Source organism: Artemia sp. Qi Xiang Cuo, chromosome 15 (assembly GCF_049724085.1).
Source record: "Artemia sp. Qi Xiang Cuo chromosome 15, ASM4972408v1, whole genome shotgun sequence".
Classification (NCBI taxonomy): domain Eukaryota; kingdom Metazoa; phylum Arthropoda; class Branchiopoda; order Anostraca; family Artemiidae; genus Artemia; species Artemia sp. Qi Xiang Cuo.
In genome coordinates this window covers 2,862,022-2,888,446 of record NC_142808.1, presented here as the reverse complement: position 1 = coordinate 2,888,446, position 26,425 = coordinate 2,862,022, and the positions used below count along the sequence as shown (strand labels likewise).

At 33.9% G+C, this 26,425-nt stretch overlaps 2 protein-coding genes across 2 annotated transcripts in view; one reads left to right on the top strand and one right to left on the bottom strand.

The window, feature by feature from the left end:
* The window catches only part of LOC148943230 (uncharacterized), a 46,367-nt gene extending 34,910 nt beyond the window's left edge, over nucleotides 1–11,457 (top strand). The window contains exons 8-10 of the mRNA XM_089101552.1: nucleotides 2,616–2,822; nucleotides 6,389–6,793; nucleotides 7,391–11,457. Coding sequence (XP_088957678.1) covers nucleotides 2,616–2,822; nucleotides 6,389–6,793; nucleotides 7,391–7,603 — 825 coding nt within the window. The 3' untranslated portion in view covers nucleotides 7,604–11,457. The remainder of the gene's footprint in view (nucleotides 1–2,615; nucleotides 2,823–6,388; nucleotides 6,794–7,390) is intronic.
* An 8,236-nt stretch (nucleotides 11,458–19,693) lies between these two features.
* Nucleotides 19,694–26,425, bottom strand: part of LOC148943229 (ankyrin repeat domain-containing protein 16-like) — a 61,395-nt gene continuing 54,663 nt past the window's right edge. Inside the window, exon 6 of the mRNA XM_089101516.1 lies at nucleotides 19,694–22,184. Coding sequence (XP_088957642.1) covers nucleotides 21,876–22,184 — 309 coding nt within the window. The 3' untranslated portion in view covers nucleotides 19,694–21,875. The remainder of the gene's footprint in view (nucleotides 22,185–26,425) is intronic.

The window sequence follows — 26,425 nt, the reverse complement described above, 5'->3', positions numbered from 1 at the left end:
AACCCCAGTCCACTGTAACACCATGCGCTGCAGTAAAAGCTTTGTGTCAAGCTTTGTGAAATATTACAATGATCTCTAGTGTTTTTATTGTTTAGTTTATTTTATCCTGACGAAGTTTTATCAGATAATTTTATTCTCAATCTCAAGTGTTTTTATCCTTTAGTTTATTTATCCTGACAGAGTTTTATCAGGCAACTTTATTTTGCTAATGATGACTATGAGACATCATATTTGGGCTTTGCCCACGAGAGCTATGTCTTGTTTTTGAATTAAATGAATTTGAATATCCAATGTTACAATAGCGATTTTTAGTTCAGTGAGGACTATTAAAGAGCATGATTATTTAACCAAACTGCTATTATTACTGGCAAGCTATTGCAGCACCAAGCTGCCTGAGAACAACACAGCTGCTGACACTCCTCGCCTCAATCTATTCAAGGTGCGATCTTTAGCCCCTTCAATGAAATTCAAATTCTCCTTAAAGCCCTTTTTTATCACCTCTTTCTCCCTGTTTTGGGACGATTTGTTTCCTGTTTGGCCACACATGGATGGTCAAAACGCACAATCTTCAACAATGTCATATTTTGATTGACAGTCAAGCACAAATGATCATTTTCGGGCCATGGTAATGAAAATGTAGTAAGTCATCGTAAGTAACGGTCCATGAAATCTACCTGCTTGGTCCACTAGTTTTTTTGTTTGTTTAAATAATTACGGTCCATAATCTGCTATTGAAGCGGGTCCACGGATCTTAAAGCCTGTGATGATTTTCATATATTGACAATTCCTCAATGGGGAAAAGTAGAAGAAGTGGAATTTGGACCCTGAAGATCAGCTATAATGACTTATTCTGAAGGTAGACTGTTTTACCCTATTTTAATTTGGGATTGATGCTCTACTTGGCAATACGGGACCCGGGGTTCGATCCCTGCCGCAGCTAGATGGGGCGACACGCTTGCTACTTGTCCCTGTAAAAAAAACCAGCAACTGAAACGTCGATTCGACGCTCTATGTGTTAGCAATGGCTCAGGAGGGTCTTCATCCTTATCCTTTTTGTTTATCTCTGTGAATTCTGTTCGATCCTTGCTGCAGCATAGCTGGGTGACAAGCTTGCTGCTTCTCTCTTAAAAAAGACCCAGCAACTGAAACGTCGATTCGACGCTCTATGCGCCAGCAATGGCTCAGGAGGATCTTCATCCTTATCCTTTTTGTTTATCTCTGTGAATTCTTTTCGATCCTTGCCGCAGCATAGTTGGGTGACTAGCTTGCTGCTTCTCTCTTAAAAAAGACCCAGCAACTGAAACTTTGATTCGACGCTCTATGCGCCAGCAATCGCTCAGGAGGATCTTCATCCTTATCTTTTTTGTTTATCTTTGTGAATTTTTTTTTATCCTTGCCGCAGCATAATTGGGTGTCACGCTTGCTGCTTCTTTCTTAAAAAAGACCCAGCAACTGAAACGTCGATTCGACGCTCTGTGCGCCAACAATGGCTCTGGAGGATCTTTATCCTTTTTTTTAGACTGTGTTAGGAGCCGAATTATGTTTTTGGCAGTCACTTTTCGCCCGGTGAGAATTAATGCCCTCATGGGCAATATTCCGTTTGCTTCTATTTTCAAGAAATCGTTATTGGTTTCTTGTTTGTAGCATAATTTCTCTATGTGTAAACTCCTGCGGTATCCCAGTCGTTTGACGTCACACACTGGACACCTAAAGGCATTTCTTATCAGCTGAGTCTTTGGGTGTCCTATTACACAGTAGTTTCCATTTAGGTTGTAGCGAGTTTTATGTTTAGGTTGGATAAGGGTATCTGTTCGGTGCTTCGGCTAGGGAATCAAATTGAAACTTTCAGGTAAATTTTTATTGAGAGGGGGAGAGGGAACTAGCTTTGTGCTAGCCAAACTGTCCCCGAAGCTAGATTTTATTTAATTGCTGTTGTTTTATTTATAGTTCGTGTATCAGCAGTTTACATCGATTTTTCTGGTAATAATAATTTATTTTTGACCTACTAACATTGTAATAAAGTCAACTAACAATAGAAAATAAAAGGAAACCATATATAAATCAATATTAGATATCAAAAACAATAATGCAAATCAAAATAATCGTACGAGAGTATGAAAAGGACCTAACCGCAGGCGAGCCTCTTCATTTAGCTTGGCATCCAACTTATTATAAGATGTCAATATATAAGTAGCATTAAATACTCGAATAATTTTTCGGTTTCTGTACCAACGAGGCAGATATAAAAGGAATTTACAGTAACAAAAATACAATGCTCTATTGGCCTTTATATCACTGGCATAAAAAAATGGGCGCAAGCCTGACAGAAAAAGAATGGATGTTGAGAAAAGTCAAGGCCTTATCTACATTCCTTCCTGTCTTAATGTTCTCCTGTCTTTATATTCTCTTAATATTCTTCTCTGTCTTAATATTCTCTTGGTCACCTCTCTGAAAATCCTCAAGGACTTTAGTTAAGGTTCATCATTGGGCCCCAGTCTAATCTGGGACTTAGACCAGTCCAGTCTAATCAACTGACATCAAATAATTCTTAAATTCTGACATGATTTCTATATGCTGAATCCTTTGTCATAAACATCATTTTCTATTCTTTTTAGGACTCTTTTTACGAAGGTCCGTCCGAATTCCATCATTTAGACGAGAATACTGGTTTGCTGTGGATTAACGGTGTGCACTCCGAGATGCGCCCCAGTCCGTCGGACATACCTCCTTTTATTGATGAAGAGGCTAGTAGTAATTATTATAAACGTGTTTATTCAGATTTTATATCCAAATGTGAAAATGAAGATGATGACTCCGCTTTAGTAAGTTTTCTTCTTTTCATCTAATTCTTTATCATTCTTGAGTAGGTATGATTGATTATTTTTATTTCAGGTATATCAATATATTTAAGGATAAATTGAAACCCCAACTTTAATCAAATCCTTTATAACGTACTGTTTTAATTTTTAAACTTCACTAGTACTTTGGATTTATTACTCACTACATTATTTGCTCTAGCTTAGCTGGCAATTCAAAAACGTTAGAACAAGTCTTGTTGACGCAGGTCTTCAAAATCGTTTCTGGTCGTGATTCTGATCAAAGAGCCTTCAAAAATATAATAATGAACATGTTGACGCAGGCTTTCAAAGAAGTTTCTGGTCGTGATCTTGATCAACGACCATTCAAAAGTATAAGCATGAAATTGTTGACGCAGGCCTTCAAAAACGTAAAAATGAACTTATTGACGCAGGCCTTCAAAACGTTTCTGGTCGTGATTCTGATCAAAGAGCCTTCAAAACCATTTGAATGAACTTGTTGAAGCAGGCCTTCAAAAAGTTTTTGCTCATCATCCTGATCAAATAGCCTTCAAAAATACAAGAATGAACTTGTCGACGCGGGATTTCAAAGACGTTTGTGGTCGTGATCCTGATAAAAGAACCTTAAAAAACATAAGCATGAATTTATTGACGCAGGCGTTTAAAGACGTTTCTGATCATGATGCTTGTCAAAGAGCCTTCAAAACCGTAAGAATAAACTTGTTACCGTAGGCCTTCAAACACGTTTCTGGTTAAGATCCTGATCAAAGAGCCTTCAAAAACATAAGATTGGACCTGTTGACGCAGGTCTTCAAACACGTTTCTGGTCAAGATCCTGATCAAAGAGCCTTAAGAAACATAAGAATGAACTTGTTAACGCAGACCTTCAAATATATTTCTGGTTGAGATCCTGATCAAAGAGCCTTAAGAAACATAAGAATGAACTTATTAACGCAGACCTTCAAATACATTTCTGGTTGAGATCCTGATCAAAGAGCCTCCAAAAACATAAGAATTAACTTGTTGACGCAGGTCTTCAAAAACTTTTCTGGTCGTCATCCTGATCAAAGAGCCTTCAAAAACATAAGATTGAACTAGTTGACGCAGGCCTTTAAAGACGTTTCTGGTCGTGATCCGTTTCAAAGAGCCTTCAAAAACATAAGAATGAACTTGTTGACATAGGCCTTCAAACACGTTTCTGGTCAAGACCCTAGTCAAAGAGCCTGAAAAAAAAATACAAGAATGAACTTGTTGATGCAGGCTTTCAAAGACGTTTCGCGTCATGATCCTGATCAAACAGCCATCAAAAACATGAGCAGGAATTTGTTGACGCAGGCTTTTAAAGACGTTTCTGATCGTGATACTTTTCACTTGTCAAAGAGCCTTCAAAAACGTAAGAACGAACTTGTGACGCTTGTTGATCTTGATCAAAGACCCTTCAAAAAATAAGAATGAACTTGTTAACGCAGGCCTTCAAACACGTTTCTGGTCGAGATCCTGATCAAAGAGCCTTCAAAAACATAGAATGAACTTGTTGATGCAGGCCTTCAAACGGGTTTCTGGTTGTCATCCTGATCCGAGAGACTTCAAAAACACAAGAATAAACTTGTTGACGCAGGTCTTCAAAGATGCTTCTGGTCATGATCCTAATCAAAGAACCTTCAAAAACATAAGAATGAACTTGTTGATGAAGGCCTTTAAAACGTTTTTGTTCAAGATCCTGGTCAAAGCTTATTGGAAACTTTTAACAGTTTAAACTGGTGCTAGTATCGAACACAAAACCACTAAGACCATCTAAATTTATTTTTATTATAAACCTCTGTGCACTTATCCTTTTAGGTATTTCAAAATGTAGGGGAGGGTTAAAAGAGCTTGTGAGAGAGATCACCAGCAAGTCAACCAGCTTAATGTGAACTAGCCTACTTAACATGCCAAGATTTTCTCAAGCTAACCTTGGCTTGAATTCCATGCTTGCAAAAAAGCTATAATCTAGTAAAGGTCGAACCACGGCCCATAGTAACCGATAACTTAAAAGCGAGTTTTGAACAATGTCTAATAAGAAAAATTTGCCGTTAATATTAATTCGGGAATAGTAACTATTATTTCAGTTCAACTTCATAGTAAAACTTTATTGCGGTATTAAATTTGTGGCCATTTTGGAAAAAAGCATGGTGCCCCTCAAAAATGGTGTCAAATCAAAATGAAAGATAAACTGTCGGAATCACTAAAGTCTAAAACCCGTTACCAGAGGTTTTCAGCCCCCCAATTTAAAAACCCAAGAAAATCATATTTTAGCCTATGTACCAGTGATGGTTCTCTTTTTATTCTATAGCCAATCGGGCAATGGAAGTAGAGAGATATTTAAGAGTGTTTGAAAATTAATTTCCATATCTAGACAATTTCATAAATTCGGCTTGACCAACGCTACCTTAAAGTACCCTATGACGTCGAAAATGTTCATTTTTAGTACCATTTCTGGGATGGTAAGGCTAGCAGAAGAAAGAGAAAATGTATTGTAAACATGTAATATGTTTTTACATTATTCACATGTAAAATTTTTCTTTTCAGGACAAAATAAATATTTCACGCTCACTTTGAGATTTAAATTTATTGTGTTTTAATAATTTTAATTGTCAAGCTGGCGTTTTTTAACTAATTAGTTTTATATTATTTAGCTTAAATCCTTATATAAAAAGCTATTGCCACAAAAATTCTTGGTTTTACTTAAAGCTTAAATTTTCTAAAAATTATTAAAGCGTCAGATGGGAGCTTAAGTTAAACAGTGTTGCAATATAAGTTGGAAACTGCAATCAAAGCAAATTTAGAATTCCTAATCAGTGCTAGTTAAAACTTATTCATAGGAGAGTCATAGATTTCTGCAAGTGTTGTGTTAAGCGGGGTTGAATCGAATGGAGTTGATTTGAATTAACCGGGAGTTGATTTGAATTAACCGGGAGTTGATTTGAATTAACCGGGAGTTGATTTGAATAGACGTTGAGTTGTATAGGGTTGAATTGAATTGGGGTTGAGTTGAAGATGTTGAATTAAACAGGGGTAAGACAAACAAGAGTTGAGTTGCATAGGGTGAATTGAATGGTGGTTAATTTACAGGGGTTGAGTTGAATCGAGTTTATTTAATTATACCCTTACAGGACCAGCACTGCTTAACAAAATGTGTCCCCTCGGCTGGACCTTTCCCAGGGTTGGTGGTGCCCGGGGCAAAATTAATTACGGCACCCTCCTCCTCTCGACTCAAACATAAATAAAAAGCACAAGCCACGGTGTCTGGGGAGCTTCTCCCGGTTACCCTCACCTCCTTTGAATGGCCCTGCTGCTGTGTGACCAGATCCGAGATCTTTGACATGCTATATCCCGGTTAGCAAGGTATCAAACATAGAAAATTTGGTTTTGAGGCTGTTATAGCCCAAAGACCTCTGATCATTTGCTCTATATATTTTTGTTTATTTTTTCGGTTGTAGAGTTTGGAACTTCCCTTAGTATTTATTTGAACTTTTTATGTATCTCTGTGACGTTTATATTTAAATATAATCTTTAATATTTACCAATTTCAGCCAATCAATATTGGTTGGGACACAACTGAAGGATCATCACTGCCAAATGAACCAGAACCTAGTTGTATTGAACCTGACAGTAGTATAAATAATCCTACAAATCATGCTAGTCACGTTGACAACCCTGTTTCAGTGACGTCACATTTCAAAAGCATAGACAATGTTGCCAATACCTTAGGCATTACTCGTGTTTTTGATAGCGAAATGCCAGAAAGCGATGTTGGTGTAAATGATGTGAAGTGCGAAGAATCTAGTTCTGAAATGGTTCAAAAACTTAGTGATCGTTTTGATGAAGATGACGAAGAAGTGGTACCTGGTGAATTTCAAGTTTTCTCTGACGAAGAAGGAAGAGTGATCATTGTTCATCCCTCTGGGGCTACTTCTGTCGCGCCGCCAGGAAGTCAGGTATAATATAGAATTTTCAAATATAATATAGGAATATCTCAAATAGATGCTAGTAGAGGCATCTAGTTAAAATAGAGTTTAAGTCTAGATAAATGGGGTCTATCTTAGATAGAGTTAAAACATACAGTTTCTCAACCTTTTGAAGCGCTCACAGTTCAGGGCAATATTTGATCATTGTAGTCGCTTCGGTTTCCGTTATCCAAAATTTACTTTGAAGACGTATCCTCTCTTTCTTGCATACTCTTTTGAATTAAAAAAAAAAAAATTGTGGCTGGGGGGGTATCACCTGTTCATCCTAGTTTAAGTCACCTAGTTTTTATAACATTAATTTCTGAACCTATTTTCGCTCTGTTAATTCTCAAAAATTTATTTTGTAAACATTTGTATAGATACTTGAATTATCTTCATAATCTTGATCTAAGAAAGTTTTATCTACCCATTTTGTACCGTTTTCTCCCATAGCCTCTACTGTGTTCTTGAGGACAAGGTCTATCAAAGGAAAGCCCAGAAAACCTTGGGATTGTTACTAATTTTTTTTTCAGTTATTTATAATTTTTGTATATTACACGACTTTCTCTATGTTTTTCTTAATTCTAGGTTGTCCAAATTGATTCTGGCGAAATATTTATTCTTCAAACTACCGAAGATGGCAACACAGTCGCTGTCCCTTTAGTTAGAGAGAAAATGATACACATTGAAGATCCTGGAGTGCCTTCAACAAGTTTAGTACTAAACACAGATGGCTCTTTAAGCTTCTTGCTAGATAACGTTGGTAACGAAATACAAAATCAATTCCTACAGTCCTCTTAGGTTCTGTCATTGGACATTACGTCATTGTAATTTGTCATTTTGTCAGTGTCATTTTGTCATTTGACATTCACTCTTTTGGCATTGTTCCGATTCAGCGTCGCAGTGGATTTAATACCTATCCCCCCCCCACTCACCTCATTTTTCTCTACTTGCTATCACCACATTTTATAACTTTATAGGTTCTATTTATTTAACCAAAGACATGTGATACAAGTAAAATATTAAAAGTGGATTTTTTTTAAAGAAAAAAAAATAGAAAATTTTCTTCTAATGATTTGCTGTAAAATATTAAATTGTTTTAAAAATATTTTGCAATTTTTTTATGCGGACGAAACGGGATACTAGAGTGCTATTGGTGAGCATCTCATACTGGGGTCCACCCTTTATTGTATTTTAATGAATACTACAGAATAATTGGATTAAATCCTAAGAGGTTAAGTCGCGTATTTCGTATCCTGTTTAAAACTTCGATTAACTCAGCTTCGATTAACTTTCAATTTTGACTCAAACCGAGAGAGAGTCTACCGCCTAAACATCACTTAAAATAAACTGAAATAGAATCGTTGAATCGCAATCGGTAATATCTTGTTTCTCTTAAGAGTTTAAGGCCTTGGCCTCTTAGCTAATTTTACAAGGGATTGATTTTTACTTAAAACATATTAGAAGCTTATTTTAGTAAAAAAAAAAGTTTTCACTCTATGATGGCTCTAGAAAGTTTTGTTTTCGTTTTTGTAGCTTATTGAATGAAAAAGAAGCTCTTAATTTTTATCTATATATGTTTTGTATATTACTTAATCGTGTTTGTTATTCTCGGAAAATCATTTATATGTGGGCAGAAGTTAATTTTAAATGTGTAGAGGCAAATAATATTAGGGGCAAGTGCCTGTGATGGTGGCAGTGCGGATTGATCTCTGCTTGGCAATATACGGCCCGGGGTTCAATCCCAGCTGCCGCCAGGACCTTTGTAGTCAGAAAGCGTCGTTAATCCATAGACTAGAATACGGGGCAAGTCCATACCCCTAAAGAAAGAGGCTGAGGTTGGACTCCTGTAGTACTACTACTACTAACAACTCACCACAGCACCAAGCCACCTGATACCAACACAGCTACGCACGTTCCTCCTCCATCCCAATTTTTGGACTCTGTGCCCTCCTTAAAAATGTGGAAATTAAATGAACTATATTGTTTGTTATTAAATGATAGCTAAACAAGATTTATTTTAGAATATCATATTTTACTTGACAATCAATCCTAAACGGTCGTTTCCGGGCTATGGCAATGAAAAAACAGGTTTGGTAGCTTACGGTGCACGTCATCTACCTGAAGCCTGTGATATTTTCATATATTAACGACTGTTCAAAGGGGAAACAGTAGAAAACCTTGAATTTAGCACCTGAAGGTCAACTCTAATGACGGATTCTGGAGCTGTCGATTGACTTCTGTTTTGTATCCGAGCTGAAACGCATCAAAAATTAGCTTAAATGTATTTTTGCTACTTTTCTACGGGTCGGACAATAATTTCATGAGGGTATTCAAACCCCGTACCCCCCGGATACGGCCTTGCTGGTTTCTATTCTTTTTCCTATCCTTGTGGGTAGAACGCCGATAAGACAGTATTGGTCAAATGCTAGCGTGCTGTAACAGGTACATTACCTTAATCAAAGTCTTTTTCTCCTTTTCTAAAAAGATTTCCTTGAAATTTTCTCTTGATAAATTTTCTAAAAAGACAAAAAAAAAGTTCTTTTGGTTACAAAGAGCAAATGGAATTCACACAATAACGTTGCCTGGTCGGTGTCGCTTGGTAAATCTCAGATCGAATTTTATTCTCAGTAAAAAAAAAATTATCTGAAGTTGCTTTAACAAAAAAATGTATATTTTTCGTATCTTTCCATTTTTCATTTTTAATAACAAAAAGAAAATGCCAAGCAAATTCCATAAACTCAGCAGAAGTGGATTTTTAGTAGTAGTAGTAGTCGGCTATCAAATGGTTCTAAAACTGTCATCTTTAATTAAAATTAAAGTAATTAAAATTAAAAGCGTAGGACTACAGAAAAAAAGTACCAAAAACATGCACTGGCAACATAAATTTTAATTTTTGAACTTGTTTACTCCCTGTTGAACTCTGTTTCTCCCTCTGTTTTGAACTTGTTTACTACGCAAGTGTTGGGTTCCTATAAAAATGACTTAAACTTAAAAAGTTAGTTCATGTTAAGCACCGGTCTTCCTTATTTTAATAGAGAAATATTTAATTTTGTGTTTCTGTTTTATCTTTGGTGATGACAAGCAACACATAGGGATTGCCTTTTCGAGTTTTTTTATTATTCCCATAATTTAATGAACTCCAGCCCTGTATTTAAACTTTTGTTTATGTTCTGCGAAAACTTCTAAATTTGAATGTTTGCTCAGATTTTTGAAAATTTGCATAAATCTAGTTCAGTTCGTTAAATCTAAAGAAAAAATTGTTTCTATTTTCCTTTTCTTTCTTCCTTTTTTTAGTAAATGTATAGGTCATGTTTTGCTGTAATTTGTTCCAAAACTTCAGGATTTTTTTCTATATTGATTTCACAGTCTGGTTTGATTTGAGCCCAAATGAACGCAGAATTTGAACAGAAACAACCACATGCTCATTTTTCTTTCATGATTAAGAAAGCATAAAAAGTAACAGCAACTCTGTATTATAGACAGCTACTATACCATGAAAATACCTGTGTTAAGAGATTTGGGGCCTCCCCAAGTGACTATCCTATGAGATCCTTCTCCCTTTCATAAAAACCATTTAACCCCCTCCCAAGGGTTGAAATTCTGTGCACCTATGCCTAGGAAAAACCAATTGAGGAGGAAGCCTAAATTGGCCTTTTACATGAGGTTCTGTATCTTGCGCATAAAAGGTTTTCAGTCTTCCATGTGTCAGTGTTTGATTGTGACCAGTTTTAATTGTGAACATTTCAAGCGAATATTTTTCTCAAAGATTATATACAATGAGATGGCGAAATGGAATTGAAAAAAAAAAAACACATTTTATTCCCATCTAGTTCAGCTCCTCACTGCGAAACTGGTAAATAGCGGAGTAAAATGAAATAATAAAAAACGCTAGTAAACTGGTATTTTGCTCAAAAAAAATGTTTGCTAAATATTTTTGTTACGTAAATAAAACTAACCATTTGCAAACATTTACGATACAAACGCGTGTTTGGCGTCAGCGTTGTCAGACAACAACTCTAAAACTGGACGTTAAACTTAAAACGAAGCAAATACTGATTTTATGGAATACATACGGTTTTGATTACTTATATTTTTAAGTACAGTTTATTATAAAATTTTTGAACATAATGTGTGTTGATTTTCAATAAAAAAAAGTTGTTATATTCTGAAAACTGTTACAACATTTTACTAACCTATTAAGCTATTAGGCTTAAAATCAAAGTAAAAAAAACAAAAAAAAACACTTTCATGGAAATAAACTTAATTTTCAGGTTCAAAATGTTTTTAAATAAAAACACCCATTTTTCCACTTCGTATTCGTAAATTTTGCATAGAAAAGTTGTTTTAATTAGCTAAATATCTTCATATGGCATAATTGACAAAACGGAACGAAAATTATACGTCGCATGACCGGGGCCTTTTTTAACATAGAGACAGTTTCAAATCTTATTATATATAATCTTGGCGGTTGTTTTATCGTTGTTTAATATTGGTTATATTGTACTCTCGTTCGGTTATATTGAATCTTCCATATTCTAGATTCTCTATTATCTTCGGCGAACAAGAGTTTCGTCTCTCCACTTATTTGTTTTCTCTGTTTATTTGTTTGTTGTTTTTTTTAGCTGAGGAAATAAATTTGCTTTTGAACGCTATCAATGTTGAATTCTCGTTACAGCAGGTATTACCAGGTCTTTAATCAAAGCGGATATTAGTTGACGTTACGCACAATTTTGCTGCAATAGCCATTACAACTTGGCATACTTTATTGAAAATTATGTTTTGAAAAGCATCTAAACACAAACGAAACATTGGTGTTCAATAAATTTATATTAATAAATGTAGCAAAAAAAGGATTCATTTCAAAGAAAATAATCAGTACCTTTATTTTGAAAAATGGATTATTTGTCTTGATACATTGATGGTTATTTTGCGTAGGCATCAAGACATGGTTTATTGCAGGAAAAAGCCAAGACATATAGTCCGAGTAATTGAGAGACAAAAATGTTTAAATGGCACGGGTATAATGGTGGGTGTAAGTATGACTCTCTTATTGGACAAGTACTTGTGTGTTGAGTTTAAAAATCCAAAGTTGAGTTTTAGATTTTTGCATCAGGTAGGTCACATCAAAACACAGCGCCAGAGAAATAAGGTTAAATGTTTTCTTGAAAACCATAATCTTTTTCAATACTTCTTCTGTAATAAAATGGTTTGCAGGTTCTTCCTGAAAAAGATTTTTCAGGAATTGAACCTAGGACACGCCATGCTTTATTTGAAAGTCAAGCATTGCTAATTCTAATAAGTCTGCACCTGACTACAATACTCTGTAATGTGAAGCATTGTATCTCATAAAATCATCAAGCGCAGATTCTTATATACTACTTATGGTAGTTAATTCCGACTAAGTTTCCACAGAGGATCAGAGTGTATGTCAGTGCATTTTCAGGCTGAGACCAGAAAAAGTGGCTTTTACAAGTTGAGACCAAAAAAAAAAAAAAAACAAAATAAAACGGTTCAGTCACGTCATTGATCCTCCCACAGTAAATTCTGGGAGGCATCTTTCGTTCGCACAGCCGTAATTTTACGAAATCCAACGCTATTCCAAAAAAAACCTGAAGTTGGTTGATTTTGTTTTCAGTAATGAATCCTAGAAACAACGTATACACAAACCTAATATACAGCAAAGTTGTAAAAATATAAAAATTGAAAAACAGCTTCTATAGAAATTAAATAAAAAAAACAATTTTTTTCAACTGAAAGTAAGGAGCAACAGTAAAACTCAAAACGAACAGAAATTATTACGTATATATGAGGGGTTGTCCCCTCCCCATTACCTCGCTCTTCACGCTAAAGTTTTTCAGTAGTTTTAGCAACGCTTCTTATTGTTCTAATTAAACGACCTATTGTTCCAATTAAATTCTGGGAGGCATCTTTTGTTCGCACAGCCGTAATTTTACGTCTTTTTGGTAATTCCAACGATGTTAAAAAAAAACCCTGAAGTTAGTTGATTTTTATTTTTGTAATGAATCCCAGAAACAACCTTCACAAAAACCTATTATACAGCAAAGTTGTAAAAATATAAAAATTGAAAAACAGCTTCTATAGAAATTAAATATAAAAAAAAAACAATTTGTTTCAACTGAAAGTAAGGAGCAACATTAAAACTCAAAACGAACAGAAATTATTACGTATATGAGAGGGGTCGCCCCCTCCTCGTTACCTCGCTCTTTACGCTAAAGTTTTTTAGTACTTTTAGCAACGCTTCTTATTGTTCTAATTAAACGACCCTTGTGTTTCAGGAGTCGCTCTTAAAGAATTAGGACAAAAATCAGATTTTAGCGTAAAGAGCGAGGTGTTGAGGAGCGGTCAACACCCGATTTTAAGAGTTTCGGTTACAATTTAGCCACGTCGCTCCTTACTTACACTTCGCTACCACGAACTGTTTGAAAAAGACGCTTCCATAAAATAAATTTACTAAAAAATTTTTCCTGTTGTCTTGAAGTAGAAAAAAGAAAGAATATTCGACGCGAAATTATGAACATATTCTTGATGAAAATCGTAATTTTTCGCTCACAGCCCCGCTTCTCTGTGAATCCCTGTTTTGACTGATTCCTTCACGAGGCTGATTGGCTTTTCCGTAACAGGAACTATACTTCTCCTAAATGGGGGATGTCCATAAAGTGCCTTAAAGGAAAAGGAGCTAAAAATATTGGATGTACTGTGGATATAACATATGTGATATCGTCAGAATCATCCATGACGATATCCCATATATATGGATTCATGGGATATAAAATATGGGATATCGTCAGAATCATCCATGACGATATCCCATATATCTGGATGTATGGGATATAAAATATGGGATATCGTCAGAATCATCCCTGACGATATCCCATATATATGGATGTATGGGATATAAAATATGGGATATCGTCAGAATCATCCATGACGATATCCCATATATATGGATGTATGGGATATAACATATGGGATATCGTCAGAATCATCCATGACGATATCCCATTTATCTGGATGCATGGGATATAACATATGGGATATCGTCAGAATCATCCATGACGATATCCCATATATCTGGATGTATGGGATATAAAATATGGGATATCGTCAGAATCATCCATGACGATATCCCATATATATGGATGTATGGGATATAAAATATGGGATATCGTCAGAATCATCCATGACGATATCCCATATATGGATGTATGGGATATAAAATATGGGATATCGTCAGAATCATCCATGACGATATCCCATATATATGGATGTATGGATATAAAATATGGGATATCGTCAGAATCATCCATGACGATATCCCATATATATGGATGTATGGGATATAAAATATGGGATATCGTCAGAATCATCCATGACGATATCCCATATATATGGATGGGATATGAGCCGACATATCATATATATATATGGGATATCGTCAGAATCATCCATGACGATATCCCATATATATGGATGTATGGGATATAAAATATGGGATATCGTCAGAATCATCCATGACGATATCCCATATATATGGATGTATGGGATATAAAATATGGGATATCATCAGAATCATCCGTGACGATATCCCATATATATGGATGTATGGGATATAAAATATGGGATATCGTCAGAATCATCCGTGACGATATCCCATATATATGGATGTATGGGATATAAAATATGGGATATCGTCAGAATCATCCATGACGATATCCCATATATATGGATGTATGGGATATAAAATATGGGATATCGTCAGAATCATCCATGACGATATCCCATATATATGGATGTATGGGGATATCGTCAGAATCACTTAGGGTTTGCGTTAAAACAATGGAGGCGAGGGAGAGAAATATTTTTCTTGTTTTATTATTTCTATGCTAACAAATGATTGTTATTTTTTATAATAACAATTGTTTACTAACAATTTTTTCCCTGTTGTCCCAAACTAGAAAAAAAGGAAATATTCGATGTGAAATCGAGAACATATTGTTAAAAATCGCATTTTTCGCTCACAGCCCCATTTTTCTGTGAATCCCTTTTGGACTCTTATTTTGTAAATTAAAGGAAACAATTAAAAAATTATTAGGAATAACAATTATAATTGTAAATATAACAATTATAATTATTATAATAACGTGTTATAATAAGCATAAGCATGTTATAATATAATAATTATAATAATAATTGTTATAATAACGATTATAATAAGTACCAGGTAGCATGACATAGCTGAGCACACTCCACCCTATTCTGTTTAAAGCTTCGCCTTTAACCTCTTGCATGAAATTCCTCTTGCTATCCTGTTTGGGGACACAATGGATTTTGGGGACAACCGGGTTTTCACGTGGCCCAAGATGTGTGACCCAAAAGCACAATATTCTGCAACATATCAGCAATCAAAAACATGGCTTAGCCATCTAGGCCTTTTTTCAGGTTAGCTCGATTCAACTACATTTTATTAAAGCTCTTATTTGACATTACATTACGGTCAGCTAAACAACTACCTAAAACTATCCTTAATTTAAGATAAGTAAAGCGCTTTAGACATTACAGCTGGTATTCAACTGCCATTTTCGTTTTGCAACATCAAAAATGTTTCTCCAAGTCAAACCTTAGCTTAAACTGTTCATTCCCAGGTCAAATCAGAAGTACGGAATGCTTCTGCTATTAATGCTACTATCAACTCTTTGCATCACCGTGACGATTGTAACGCTGTAGCGCAAGACCATATCAATTTCTTAGCTAAATCTAAGGCCTTTTCTTATGACATTATGGATGAAAACGTCCACAACTGAAAATATTGTTTGTCAAACTTGTTGGTAAAATTTAAGCGGGGAATTTCAAGGATGAATATCATGGGGGAAATTTTTTTGTTCTTAAAATTTTAGAAGAGAAAAAAAGTTAATCCCTTAACTAAAATGAGGCATGAGAAGGTATTTTTTTTAATTACCCACTGCTTTCCCTCCAAAGGGCACTCAAGAAATTTTGTTATATTTAACTTAACTTTCAGAATTAGATCAAAAAGTAGACATGAGTTTAGTCAAAAATAGTAAAACAATGTTCAATTGATTTGAAAACATCACCGTTTATACCCAACAGTAATAGAATTTGTGTTCTCGCGAAAATTATTGTTGATAAAGATAATGTTTTTTCGCCATTGTTGATCGACAATTTTTTTTGCCAGAAAAGGCCTTTATCTTACGATAGGCAGGCTTTAACAGACATTCCATAGTTTCTAGACGCCTTTTCATAGTCTGTGCTACCGCATGCCTACCGCCAATAAACCTCAAGCGTAATTTATATAGTTGAATAATCAGAGTCAAGACTGGCCCAAAGGTATATTTTTAGCTTCGTCCGGACGGGATTCTTACAAAACCTAAATTGTGTTTCGCTTAAATGCCATAGGATAATATTGAGCCTAAGAGACACCCTTATATACATTCGTAAGTTGTCGTAAATAGTTTACTTTAATAACATTTCATTGGCATACTGTATATCAAGGTTCTCAGGAAAGATTACACGCATCTCTGATGGTGCGAGACAGGATTTTTTAGGGTGATTTTAGAAAATATCTACACAATCACCGAATATTATCTAATTTACTTGAAATGCTATCCATCCTTAAATATCGTTTTAGGGCCTCTTGTTTTACTAGTCCGTTCATGTAACTCCTCTATGAGCTTCTGCCAGGCAGGAGAGGTTGAGTGACGATAATTCTCTTTGCATCGATTAAAAAAATGGTTTTTTTTTACCGTTTTAGCTGCCAGTTAAAGAAAAAGGTGCTTTTTAATTAAACGAAACACACCCAAGAAGTGAAATTAGGTTAATCCTAATGAAATACAACCTTTAGTTTATGTAACAATATAATTTGAGCTATATATTTACAGATTAGGGCGAGTGAGGGGGTAAAGTATTTGGTCAGCGCCCCTAACCTAACCATACCCGCCCCCCTAATGTGCAAATGTATAGCCCAAATTATACAAGTTCAATGCATTTTATCACCCGTCATTTGTCTTCGTGGTTATGAAACAGGTTTTCTGAGATCTAACCTAAGCGTAATTCTTGAGTGTGTTTCGTTTAATTAACAAACAACAAGAAATATTTTATTTTTGAACCAAAGATATGAAAAAACCATTTGTATATTAAAAGCTTCATTTCTAAATATTTTGACAAGGATCGGAAGAGGATATAATGTATTTTGGACAAAAAAGTTACCAAGCATGTAAAGTAGCAAACAAGATACCTAAAAACGAACTGAACAAATTGACATAATAAGCTTAGTTTAGAATTAATGCCGGATACAAATTGCTGTTTCGTAAAGTAAAACACTTACCGTAAGAATTTAAAATGATCTATGATTGGTCGCTAAAAATAATCTACCAATTTGAATCGACTTCACATTCTTACCCACCTTTAGTGAGGCAGTGTGAACAGAACGAAAAACCCATATGAGTCCGGGCATAAGGATACAAATCTCAATCTGGCAAAAAATATCGCATAGCACCATTTTAATCGCTACAGACAAGTTTCCAGTCTTATACCGGGCAAAGTAGCCGTTCTTACTGGTTGGAGAAACCCGTTTTCAGTGTTTGGATTTATCTTTCCTTCAAGCGAAGCTATAAAGCACAAACTTTGTTCAACCTATAACTAGATGCATTGAGAATAAAAAAATATACTGAAAAAATGAATTGACTGATAAATCGGGCGAAGCTTCAAAAATTGAGGGAAAAATCTCAGTGTGCTAAAAAAACAAAAAAAAACACAGTCGCAAACTGTTAAAGAAATTATTTTGCAGCCTGTATTTTAAAATATAAAGGGCAGTGAACATGAAATCTGATTGTTTGAATTGGTTAAGTGGAAATTTACATAATCATATATATCTAAAGGAATTCCAATTTTAATTAGAAAAACACTTCTAGCATTTATGCAGTTTTCGGAAGTAGCGGGTGCAAACAAAACAGAGAAAAACATGGCGACAAATCAACAAAAGATATGCTAAAAAGAAAAAAAAATGGCACAAAACAGCGTAAGGTGTAGGTTTCCTTGGAAGGTGTGGTTGTCTTTTGAAATAAAAAGACTATTAACGTCTGAACTTATAAAAAACGAAAGTGCCACCGAATTTAATTAATTAGTTTTGCTTGTTTATTTTCACGGTTCAATGTGGAAACACTGATGGAAATTTGATACCACCCTAAAAACTTCATATTTTGAAACACCAAAAATCTAATGTTTTTTAAGAAAACAAAGGTTTTCAGGTTTCAGTCCGTTGACTTTGAAATAAAGTTATCAAGTATTTTTCAGTAGGTTGAATAGGTTGCATCAAGACATGGCTAATTGTAGACAGAGAAAAGCCAAGACCGATAGTCCAATTATTTGAGAGGCAAATGTTTAAATGGCTGGGTCACGGGTAACTTGAATTATAGTTATCAAGTATTTTGCAGTAGGTTCCATAGGTTGCATAAAAACATGGCCAATTGTAGACAGAGAAAAGCCAAGACAGATAGTCCAAGTATTTGAGAGGCAAATGTTTAAATGGCTGGCGCATTTAATCTTCGCAGGCCTAAGATGGATTCAGGAGGAAAAAAGAATTCATTTTATGTTCTTCGGAGGTCTTTTCTATGTGTGTTTGAACCTACCGTAAGATGTGAACCCAACATATAAATTTACTATAACCATATAACCTATTATGGCGTACCTACAATAAGCTACTATAGGTTTAACTAACCACAAAGAAAAGCATCAGGGGCGTAATTTGCTATGGGGCAGGGAGAAACTGCCCCTCCCATCAGACTTCAGTTCCCCCCCCCCTACTGCTGAAATTTAGTTTCTTCAAAATCTTGTCAAAACTAAGATACGCCTGCATAATTCAAGCATCCACACAGACAAATTGTGCACATTGCCCAATTATGCCCATGCCCAATTATGTAATTAGCCCATTGTGCTTTAATTTTTGACACTTTTGGTATTCATTTGAAACTTTTGGAGCTCCTACCATTACCACTTATACTCCTACAATATAAATAAATCCAAAGAGTGTAAGTGTATCTAAGTTTTATTTTTGAGGTCAGCTTGAGGACGTATAAACTTAAATTAAACAGTACTATGTGTGTCAGGATGGAAAATTGTTGAAAAACTTTCTTCAACAAACAAATAGTAAGCCAAACTATGGGTACCTATAGAAAAAAAAATCGAAAAGATATAAAAAAATTCGTTGAAAATGATTATGTCAATAACAACGAATAGCAATTAATTAAAAAAAAAACTATTTCCACAATAAAAGTTTTTCAAAGAAAAGTAAAGAGCTTCAATAAGCCAAAAATGAGCAGAAATAAAGTCAAATAACCTCCCAAGCGTAAAACTACCACAAATCACTATCAATGAATAAATGAAACTCAAAACGAATAGTAATAGCAATAAATAAAAGAATCAAACTCAAAACGAGCAAAAATTAACATGAATAGGGCTGATAACCTCTATGCCTTCTTAAGTCCAGAACATAATTTGCACTTTACTGAAAACAAAATACATTTAATATGTTTTAACTTTTTTTGCTTTAACAGATAAAAAAACTATTAAAACTCTAAGGAATAAATATCAGCATATATATATTTAAATGACAATCCTCAGTCATTTGTTTTTTTTTCAGTCAATGTTCGACAAATATTATAAAACAGTATTGTTGTTTTTTTTTCCTGGCCAATATTCGTGTCTCCCTTTGGACTATTCTGTATATCCCTAAGGATAACTGCCTCCCAATTGCCTAGTTTTATTTAGTATAAATTTACCCTTATGGTGCTCCATCGCTTATTTTTTACTGTCAGGTTTATTTCACTGTCAGAAAATTGGCTCCTACCCCCCCCCCCCAAGGATTTTGATTAAATTACGCCACTGCAGTAGATTAACCCACCATGGCATACCTATAATAAGCTACCATAAGTTTAACTTACCATAAAGAAAAGCATCAGTAGATTACCTCAAACGGAGATCCAAAAAATACCCACGTTAAGCCTAAAACCTGGCAAAAGCCTATCGACATAAAGGTCACGAACTATGATAGGTCTTTATTTCTGCTGGTCTTAAGTTTGATATGGCTCTTTACTTTTCTTTGAAATACTCCTTTTTTGGAAAGTTTCCTTTTTGATTAATTTAAAAATGCACTGATGAATTCCTGGAAATTTAGACAGGAATTCACGTTTTACTGTTATAATTAAGAAAAAGAAAAAGGTATAAAATATATTATGTTGTCAGTACAATTCCTGGCAACGTCCTGCCTATTTTTGGTAATGCATGCTGGTCCTAAACTTGTATGTTTATTATGGCTTCAATTCGCTCATGTTTCAATCTTAAAACGGACTTTACTAAAGTTTTACGTTGGATAATATTGAAAAGCGAGTTCATCAAATGAAAGCTAAGAGTGACACAAAAAAAAATATCAGAAGCAAAATCAACCGACGATGTTGCCACCTCATAAGGAGGGCTATCGCCCGGCTGAAATAGCCTTTATGTGATTGAGATAGCTGACTCTGTAATGTATGTTCTAAAAAGTACATTAAAAAAACTAAGATTTAAATGTCAAGAAACCTAATTAATTATTAAAATAATCAAAAATATACCCTTGAAAAAATATAATCATTATCACTGTTTACATAAACTTATCAACGTCGTCGAAATAAATGAACAAAATTACTGTCACAGATTCAAAAAAAACAACGAAAAAATCTGACAGCGTTTAGTAAACTATCAAGAGTTTAACCGATGTATATATTTTTTTAAACATAATAAACATTTTCTAAACCACTTATCACTTATAATCACCAGACATCACTAAAATCGTTACAAAACCCAGACGAACAAATGCGAATCTTCCGACTCATTTCGTCCTCTGAACAGCCTCAATAGCCATGACGTTATACAAATTCTGAATAACATGATGCAAACACCAAAGTCATATGATGGATTCGTTGGGCGTGAAATAATTGCATATCAAGATGAAGAAGATCACCATATTTATCTGTCGTTATCTTAATGGATGAAATAACCACTTTAAATCAACCATTTGAATTCTTGAACCCTTACCATATACATTATTTTTGAAACAAACATTAAAGCATTTAGCTCAAATCTATTTTTAAGAATGCAAATGTAGGTTACCAAATATATTACTCGTAAGACTTTATTCTAAGACCACGCCAACCTATCTGTCAAATGACTGGCTATCATTAATACTATAGGCTAACAGAAAATGTGTCTTTCATCTCCTGAGAAATTAGTCTAAAACGGTCTAAAAATTCGGCATAAAACTTTATACTAAGACCAAGCCCGGCTATCCGTCAAATGACCTTTTTTTCCTTTTTTTCAAAAAAAAAAAAAAAAAGAATTACCCCTAAAGATTACAAAGGCTAAGGATTACTCTAAAAAGATAACTTAAGTACACAAAGATGAAAAGCTTTTGCCGTGGAGTTAATTCATAATGTCGGATTATGCTTCCATACGAAACTCGTCTGACATTAAGTGATTTCCCTAAATTAACAAATACACTAGAAACATAGCAAATTGGCCAAATCCCAATTTGGTTTTGGTGGCAGAGTATTAAAGCTTTTGTATAAAAATTTCCCTTTTTTTTAAATAGGCAAGTATGGGGAAAAAATTCGCTTACACTGGGCTAGAGGAATTTCAGTGAGGGATCAATCTTATCAAACAACCAGAAGCTATTCAAATTATAGGATCAAATCCTAAAATATTAAAATTCTTGGTCAGGACTACAGCCCCGCCCCCTTTTACGCAGATGTCTCCCATCTAGGCACAGAAATAGAATTAAGAAAGGTCTAACTGCTAACAAAAAACAAAGGCACATAAAAAACATCCAAGGCCGTATCAAGGGGAGGGGGGTTAGGGGGTTTGAGCCCCCTCCCAAATGTTTGTTCAACTCGTAGAAACGTAACAAAAATGAATAAAAACAAATTTTCCATGTGTTTTTAAAAGCTTGTTTTTTGTGAGACCCTCCCCCCCGAAAAAAAACCTGGATACGTCCCTGAAAACATCCCTACGCTTTTGTACTCAAAATGATTGGAACCCAGTTATCTGGCGCAAAATGCCTCACCAGCTCCTCATACACTAAATAATACTTTAAGGTTAAAGGTATGTGCAACGTATTCACTTTGTCAAAGACTCTAAAATGACCAATCTCTTTTCGAATTATGTTTCGACATATTCCCTTTAATGATCTATTAGCTTGTCTAAATAACGCATTCGCTTCATCTTTAACATCAAAAGGACAGCCATAGGCGACGAGTAACCTTCTGAAACCATCAAATCCAGGCTTGCCATGAAGGAGCTCCAACGCCGTTTGAGGCTAAAAATAAATATGGACAAGTTACAAAATTTTTAAATCTAGGGACAGTCTCTGAAAAATTGATAAAAAAAAATTCTGTTATTGACGATGCAAGCCCGTCAGAAAACAGGCATAAATAAGCAGAAACTTTTTTTTATGTAGAAAAAAGACATGCCTTCCTTCCCCCAAACACGAAGTAATTCCCTTAAACCTCCCACCTCCCACAAAAAAACTTTTCCAGAAAGTTTCAACCTGATCTGTCAGCTGTGAGGCAAAATACACCGGCAAACTGCGTATACAATTTTCCACCTTTTATTGAAATTAATCAAAAAACTTTTTGCACATAATAAGTTTTTCAAAAAAAAAAGTAAAGAACTCCATTAAACCAAAAATGAACAAAAATAGAATCAAATAATCTTCCAAGCATACAACTACCACAAATCAGTATCAATAAATCAATGGAACTTAAAACAAACAGAAATTAAAATAAGTCAAGCTCAAAACCATCAGAAATTAATCTGAGTAGGGTTCTAAACCCTATGCTTTCTAAACGCCAGAATATAATTTGTACTTTACTGAAAAAAATTCAAATGAAATTACTGAAAAAAAATATGCATTGCCAGTTTAATATATATATATATATGCTCATATTTATTCCTTAAATTCTTAATTAATTTTGGATTTCTTAAAGCTATGAAAGTGAAAACATTTAAAAGAATTTTTTTCGTAAAGTACAAATTATATTTTGGCTTTTAAAAAGCATAGGGGTTAGAAATGGTTGGCGTGGAAGGGGTGTTAGTTGCCTTCCAATCACTTCCGACTATTAAAAATGGCACTAGCCATTTCAATTTCCAATCGAATGAGCTCTTTTCGAAATTTCTATGACAACTCCTTCGAGACGCCCTTGTCTAAGAAAAAACAAACACATTGGGTCAACATTATTCTTTAATTAGGCAGCACGATTGCGCTGCCTATGATGTACCGAATGTATGTAATCTCTATACTGAGATATACTCACTAACTTTTAGAATTCTGGAATTAAACATAAAAAACATATACTCTCTTGTCGGCATACGAAAACAAACTGACTCTGATTTTAAAGGTACTCTGGAAAAGCCGCTACTCGTAGCAAAGCATTTTCAGATTAATGGTCAGCTGGGCGCTACTGATACTAACTATTTAAAATAAGATTTTTTACTCTCAATGGCAACAGTACAGATCTTTGCTTAATCTCATTACTCAACTTCATTACTAAGCGCACTCGTTTGCATTTTTTCTCTCTCACTTTTCTTTTTTTGATGAACGTTTGCACTTCGGGTATTTTGACTACCAATTTTAATTTTCGACAACGATGATACAATATGACTCACGTTTTAGTTTTCAAAGTTAAAATATAGAAAAGTTGCAAAATAATGAACCTGTTTACGCACAAAAGTCTCAATGAAAAATAAATAACATGTGACCTAATACCTCATTGATTACAACTAGAAAAAAACGTATGTTAATAAGGGGAAGGCGTCATAACATCTAACCGTCAGGAGCACTAATGTCATTTCGTCTACAAAATCCGTCATAAAATCGACAAAAAAATCCGTCAGAACCACTAACCGTCATAACATCTAAAATTTTAAAACTTTAGTTTTGGGGGGTTTAAGGGGGAAAACGTACCTAGGTTAGGTTAGGTTACGTATTTAATATATGCTATGCTTTACCCCCCCCCCCCTGATGTGCAAATATATAGCCGAAATTTGTTTCTAAACTGTTATATACTTATTAATATTATATAAACTTATAAATTTTTTTAGATGTTATGACTGTTAGTGGTTGTGACGGATTTTCCTTTTAGATGTTATGACGTCTAGTTAGTCGAAATGGTAGTACCCCTTAAATAAGACGTCTTCTCAAGACTAGGGTGCAATAACAAGGGGAGAACACGGCATTTATAATTTTGATGCAGTTTTTTTCTTTTGCTTCTTAGTTTGAAAAACGTTTCTTATATTGACAATTTTTTCCTAAGGCGAGAAGCCAATTCTAATTATTGTATTCTAAAAGTTCGTTCCTCCGTAATTCGTCGATTTGTCAAAGTGTAAAATAGAAAAGTTTTTTATATAGAAAAATAGATATTGAGAGGCAAAAAACTCCTTTTTAAAACCTTAAAAAAGAATATTTATCATTTCTATTCTTCATAAATTAGCTGACTACATCATAAATTAGTATATTGTCGCAAAACAAAAAATTGAAAAGAAGGGAAACGAGGACAATAACAGCCAGTAACAAAATTATGCAAATATTTCGGTAAAGACCTCCGCTTGACCGTTCTCAGTTGAAAATAATACTGATAAAATATAAAAACCAAACCTTAAAACAAAAGCAAAACTAAAATAAGATGACCCTTTAAGATTAACGGTAAAAGGGTAACTGAATAAAAATACAAGACTAAATGGCATTTCACAATTTCATCTTATGTAAAGCACTCTTAAAGGCTAATCGCTTTCCAGGTAGGGTATTATCAAAGGTTCTATTTGATTGCGAAACATAATTTTGTGGACAGAAGTAAAACAATCGGAATTAACAATTTCATCATAAATGGGACTAGGACTGCATAACATTATGAGAAATTTATCGATAATTACTATATGAGCGCAAATCATAATACAATTTGATCATACATTGGACAAATTCATCATCATATTACATGAAATATGTCGATAGTTCCAAGAAGAGCTATCATCATCATACAATTTCATCATAAATGGGACAATTTCATCATCATATTAAATAAAATACGTTTTTAGTTCCAGGATGAACAATAATCAAAAAAAAACTCCCTCATTACTTTGAATACTTAAAAATCATAGTAAATGATCTTATCATTAATTTAAAGGATGAAAAATAAACATAAAAACATAATATAGGAAAGGTGAAATCTTCATCATCATACTATATAAAATACGTCTTTAGTTAAAAGATGACATCTCATCAACAAACCATGTCATCATAAATGTAAAAATTTAATCATCATATTACATGAAATACGTTGTTAGTTACAAGATGAACTATCATCATAATAACATTTTATAATAACTTTGAAAATTTCATCACCATATTACATAAAATACGTTTTTAGTTACAAGATGAACTATCATCAACATAACATTTTATAGTAACTGTAAAAATTTCATCACCATATTACATAAAATACGTTTTTAGTTACAAGATGAACTATCATCAACATAACACGTTATCATACATGTGAAAATATCATCACCATATGATATAAAATACTTTTTGATTAAATGTATTATAACAAAAAAAACAACCTCTCCATTATAAAGTTAAAAACTTAAAAATATACGTACATGATATTATCATTTAGTTAAAGGATTACAAATAATAATAAAAACATTTTATAGTAATTTTGACACCTCATTCATAATCTTACGTAAAATACGTTGTTAGTTCCAAGATGAACAATCAACATAATAAAACTTCATCATAAATTGGAAAACTCCATCATCATATTAACTGAAATACGCAGTTAGTTCCAGAATGAACTATCATCATAATAGAATTTTATCATAAATGGGACAACTCCATCACCATCTTACATAAAATATGTCTTTATAGTTCCAAGATGAACTATCATCATAATAAAATTTCATCATAAATGGGACAATTTCATCATCATATTACATGAAATACGTTTTTAGTTCCAAGATGAACTATCATCATAATAAAATTTCATCATAAATGGGACAATTTCATCATCATATTACATGAAATACGTCTGTTAGTTACAAGATGAACTATCATCATAATAAAATTTTATCGTAAATTGGACAATTTCATCACCGTACTACATAAAATACGTTTATAGTTCCAAGAAGAACTATCATCAAAATACAATGTCATCATAAATTTGACAATTTCATCACCACATTATATAAAATACATTTATAGTTCCAAGAAGAACTATGATAAGCATAACATTCTCTCATATCCGTGAATTTTTATTCACCACATTATGTAAAATACGTCTTAATTTACAGTATGAAAAATCATAAACAAACAAATTCCTAATAACAGTAAAAATATCATAGACAGAGTAAAGGTCATTATCATTAAGTTAAAAGATGAAAAATCAACATAATACAATTTTAACGGAAAGGTGACAATTCCATCATCATACTACGTAAAATAGGTCTTTAGTTCCAAGATAACCTATCATCATAATAACATTTCATCATAAATGGGACAATTTC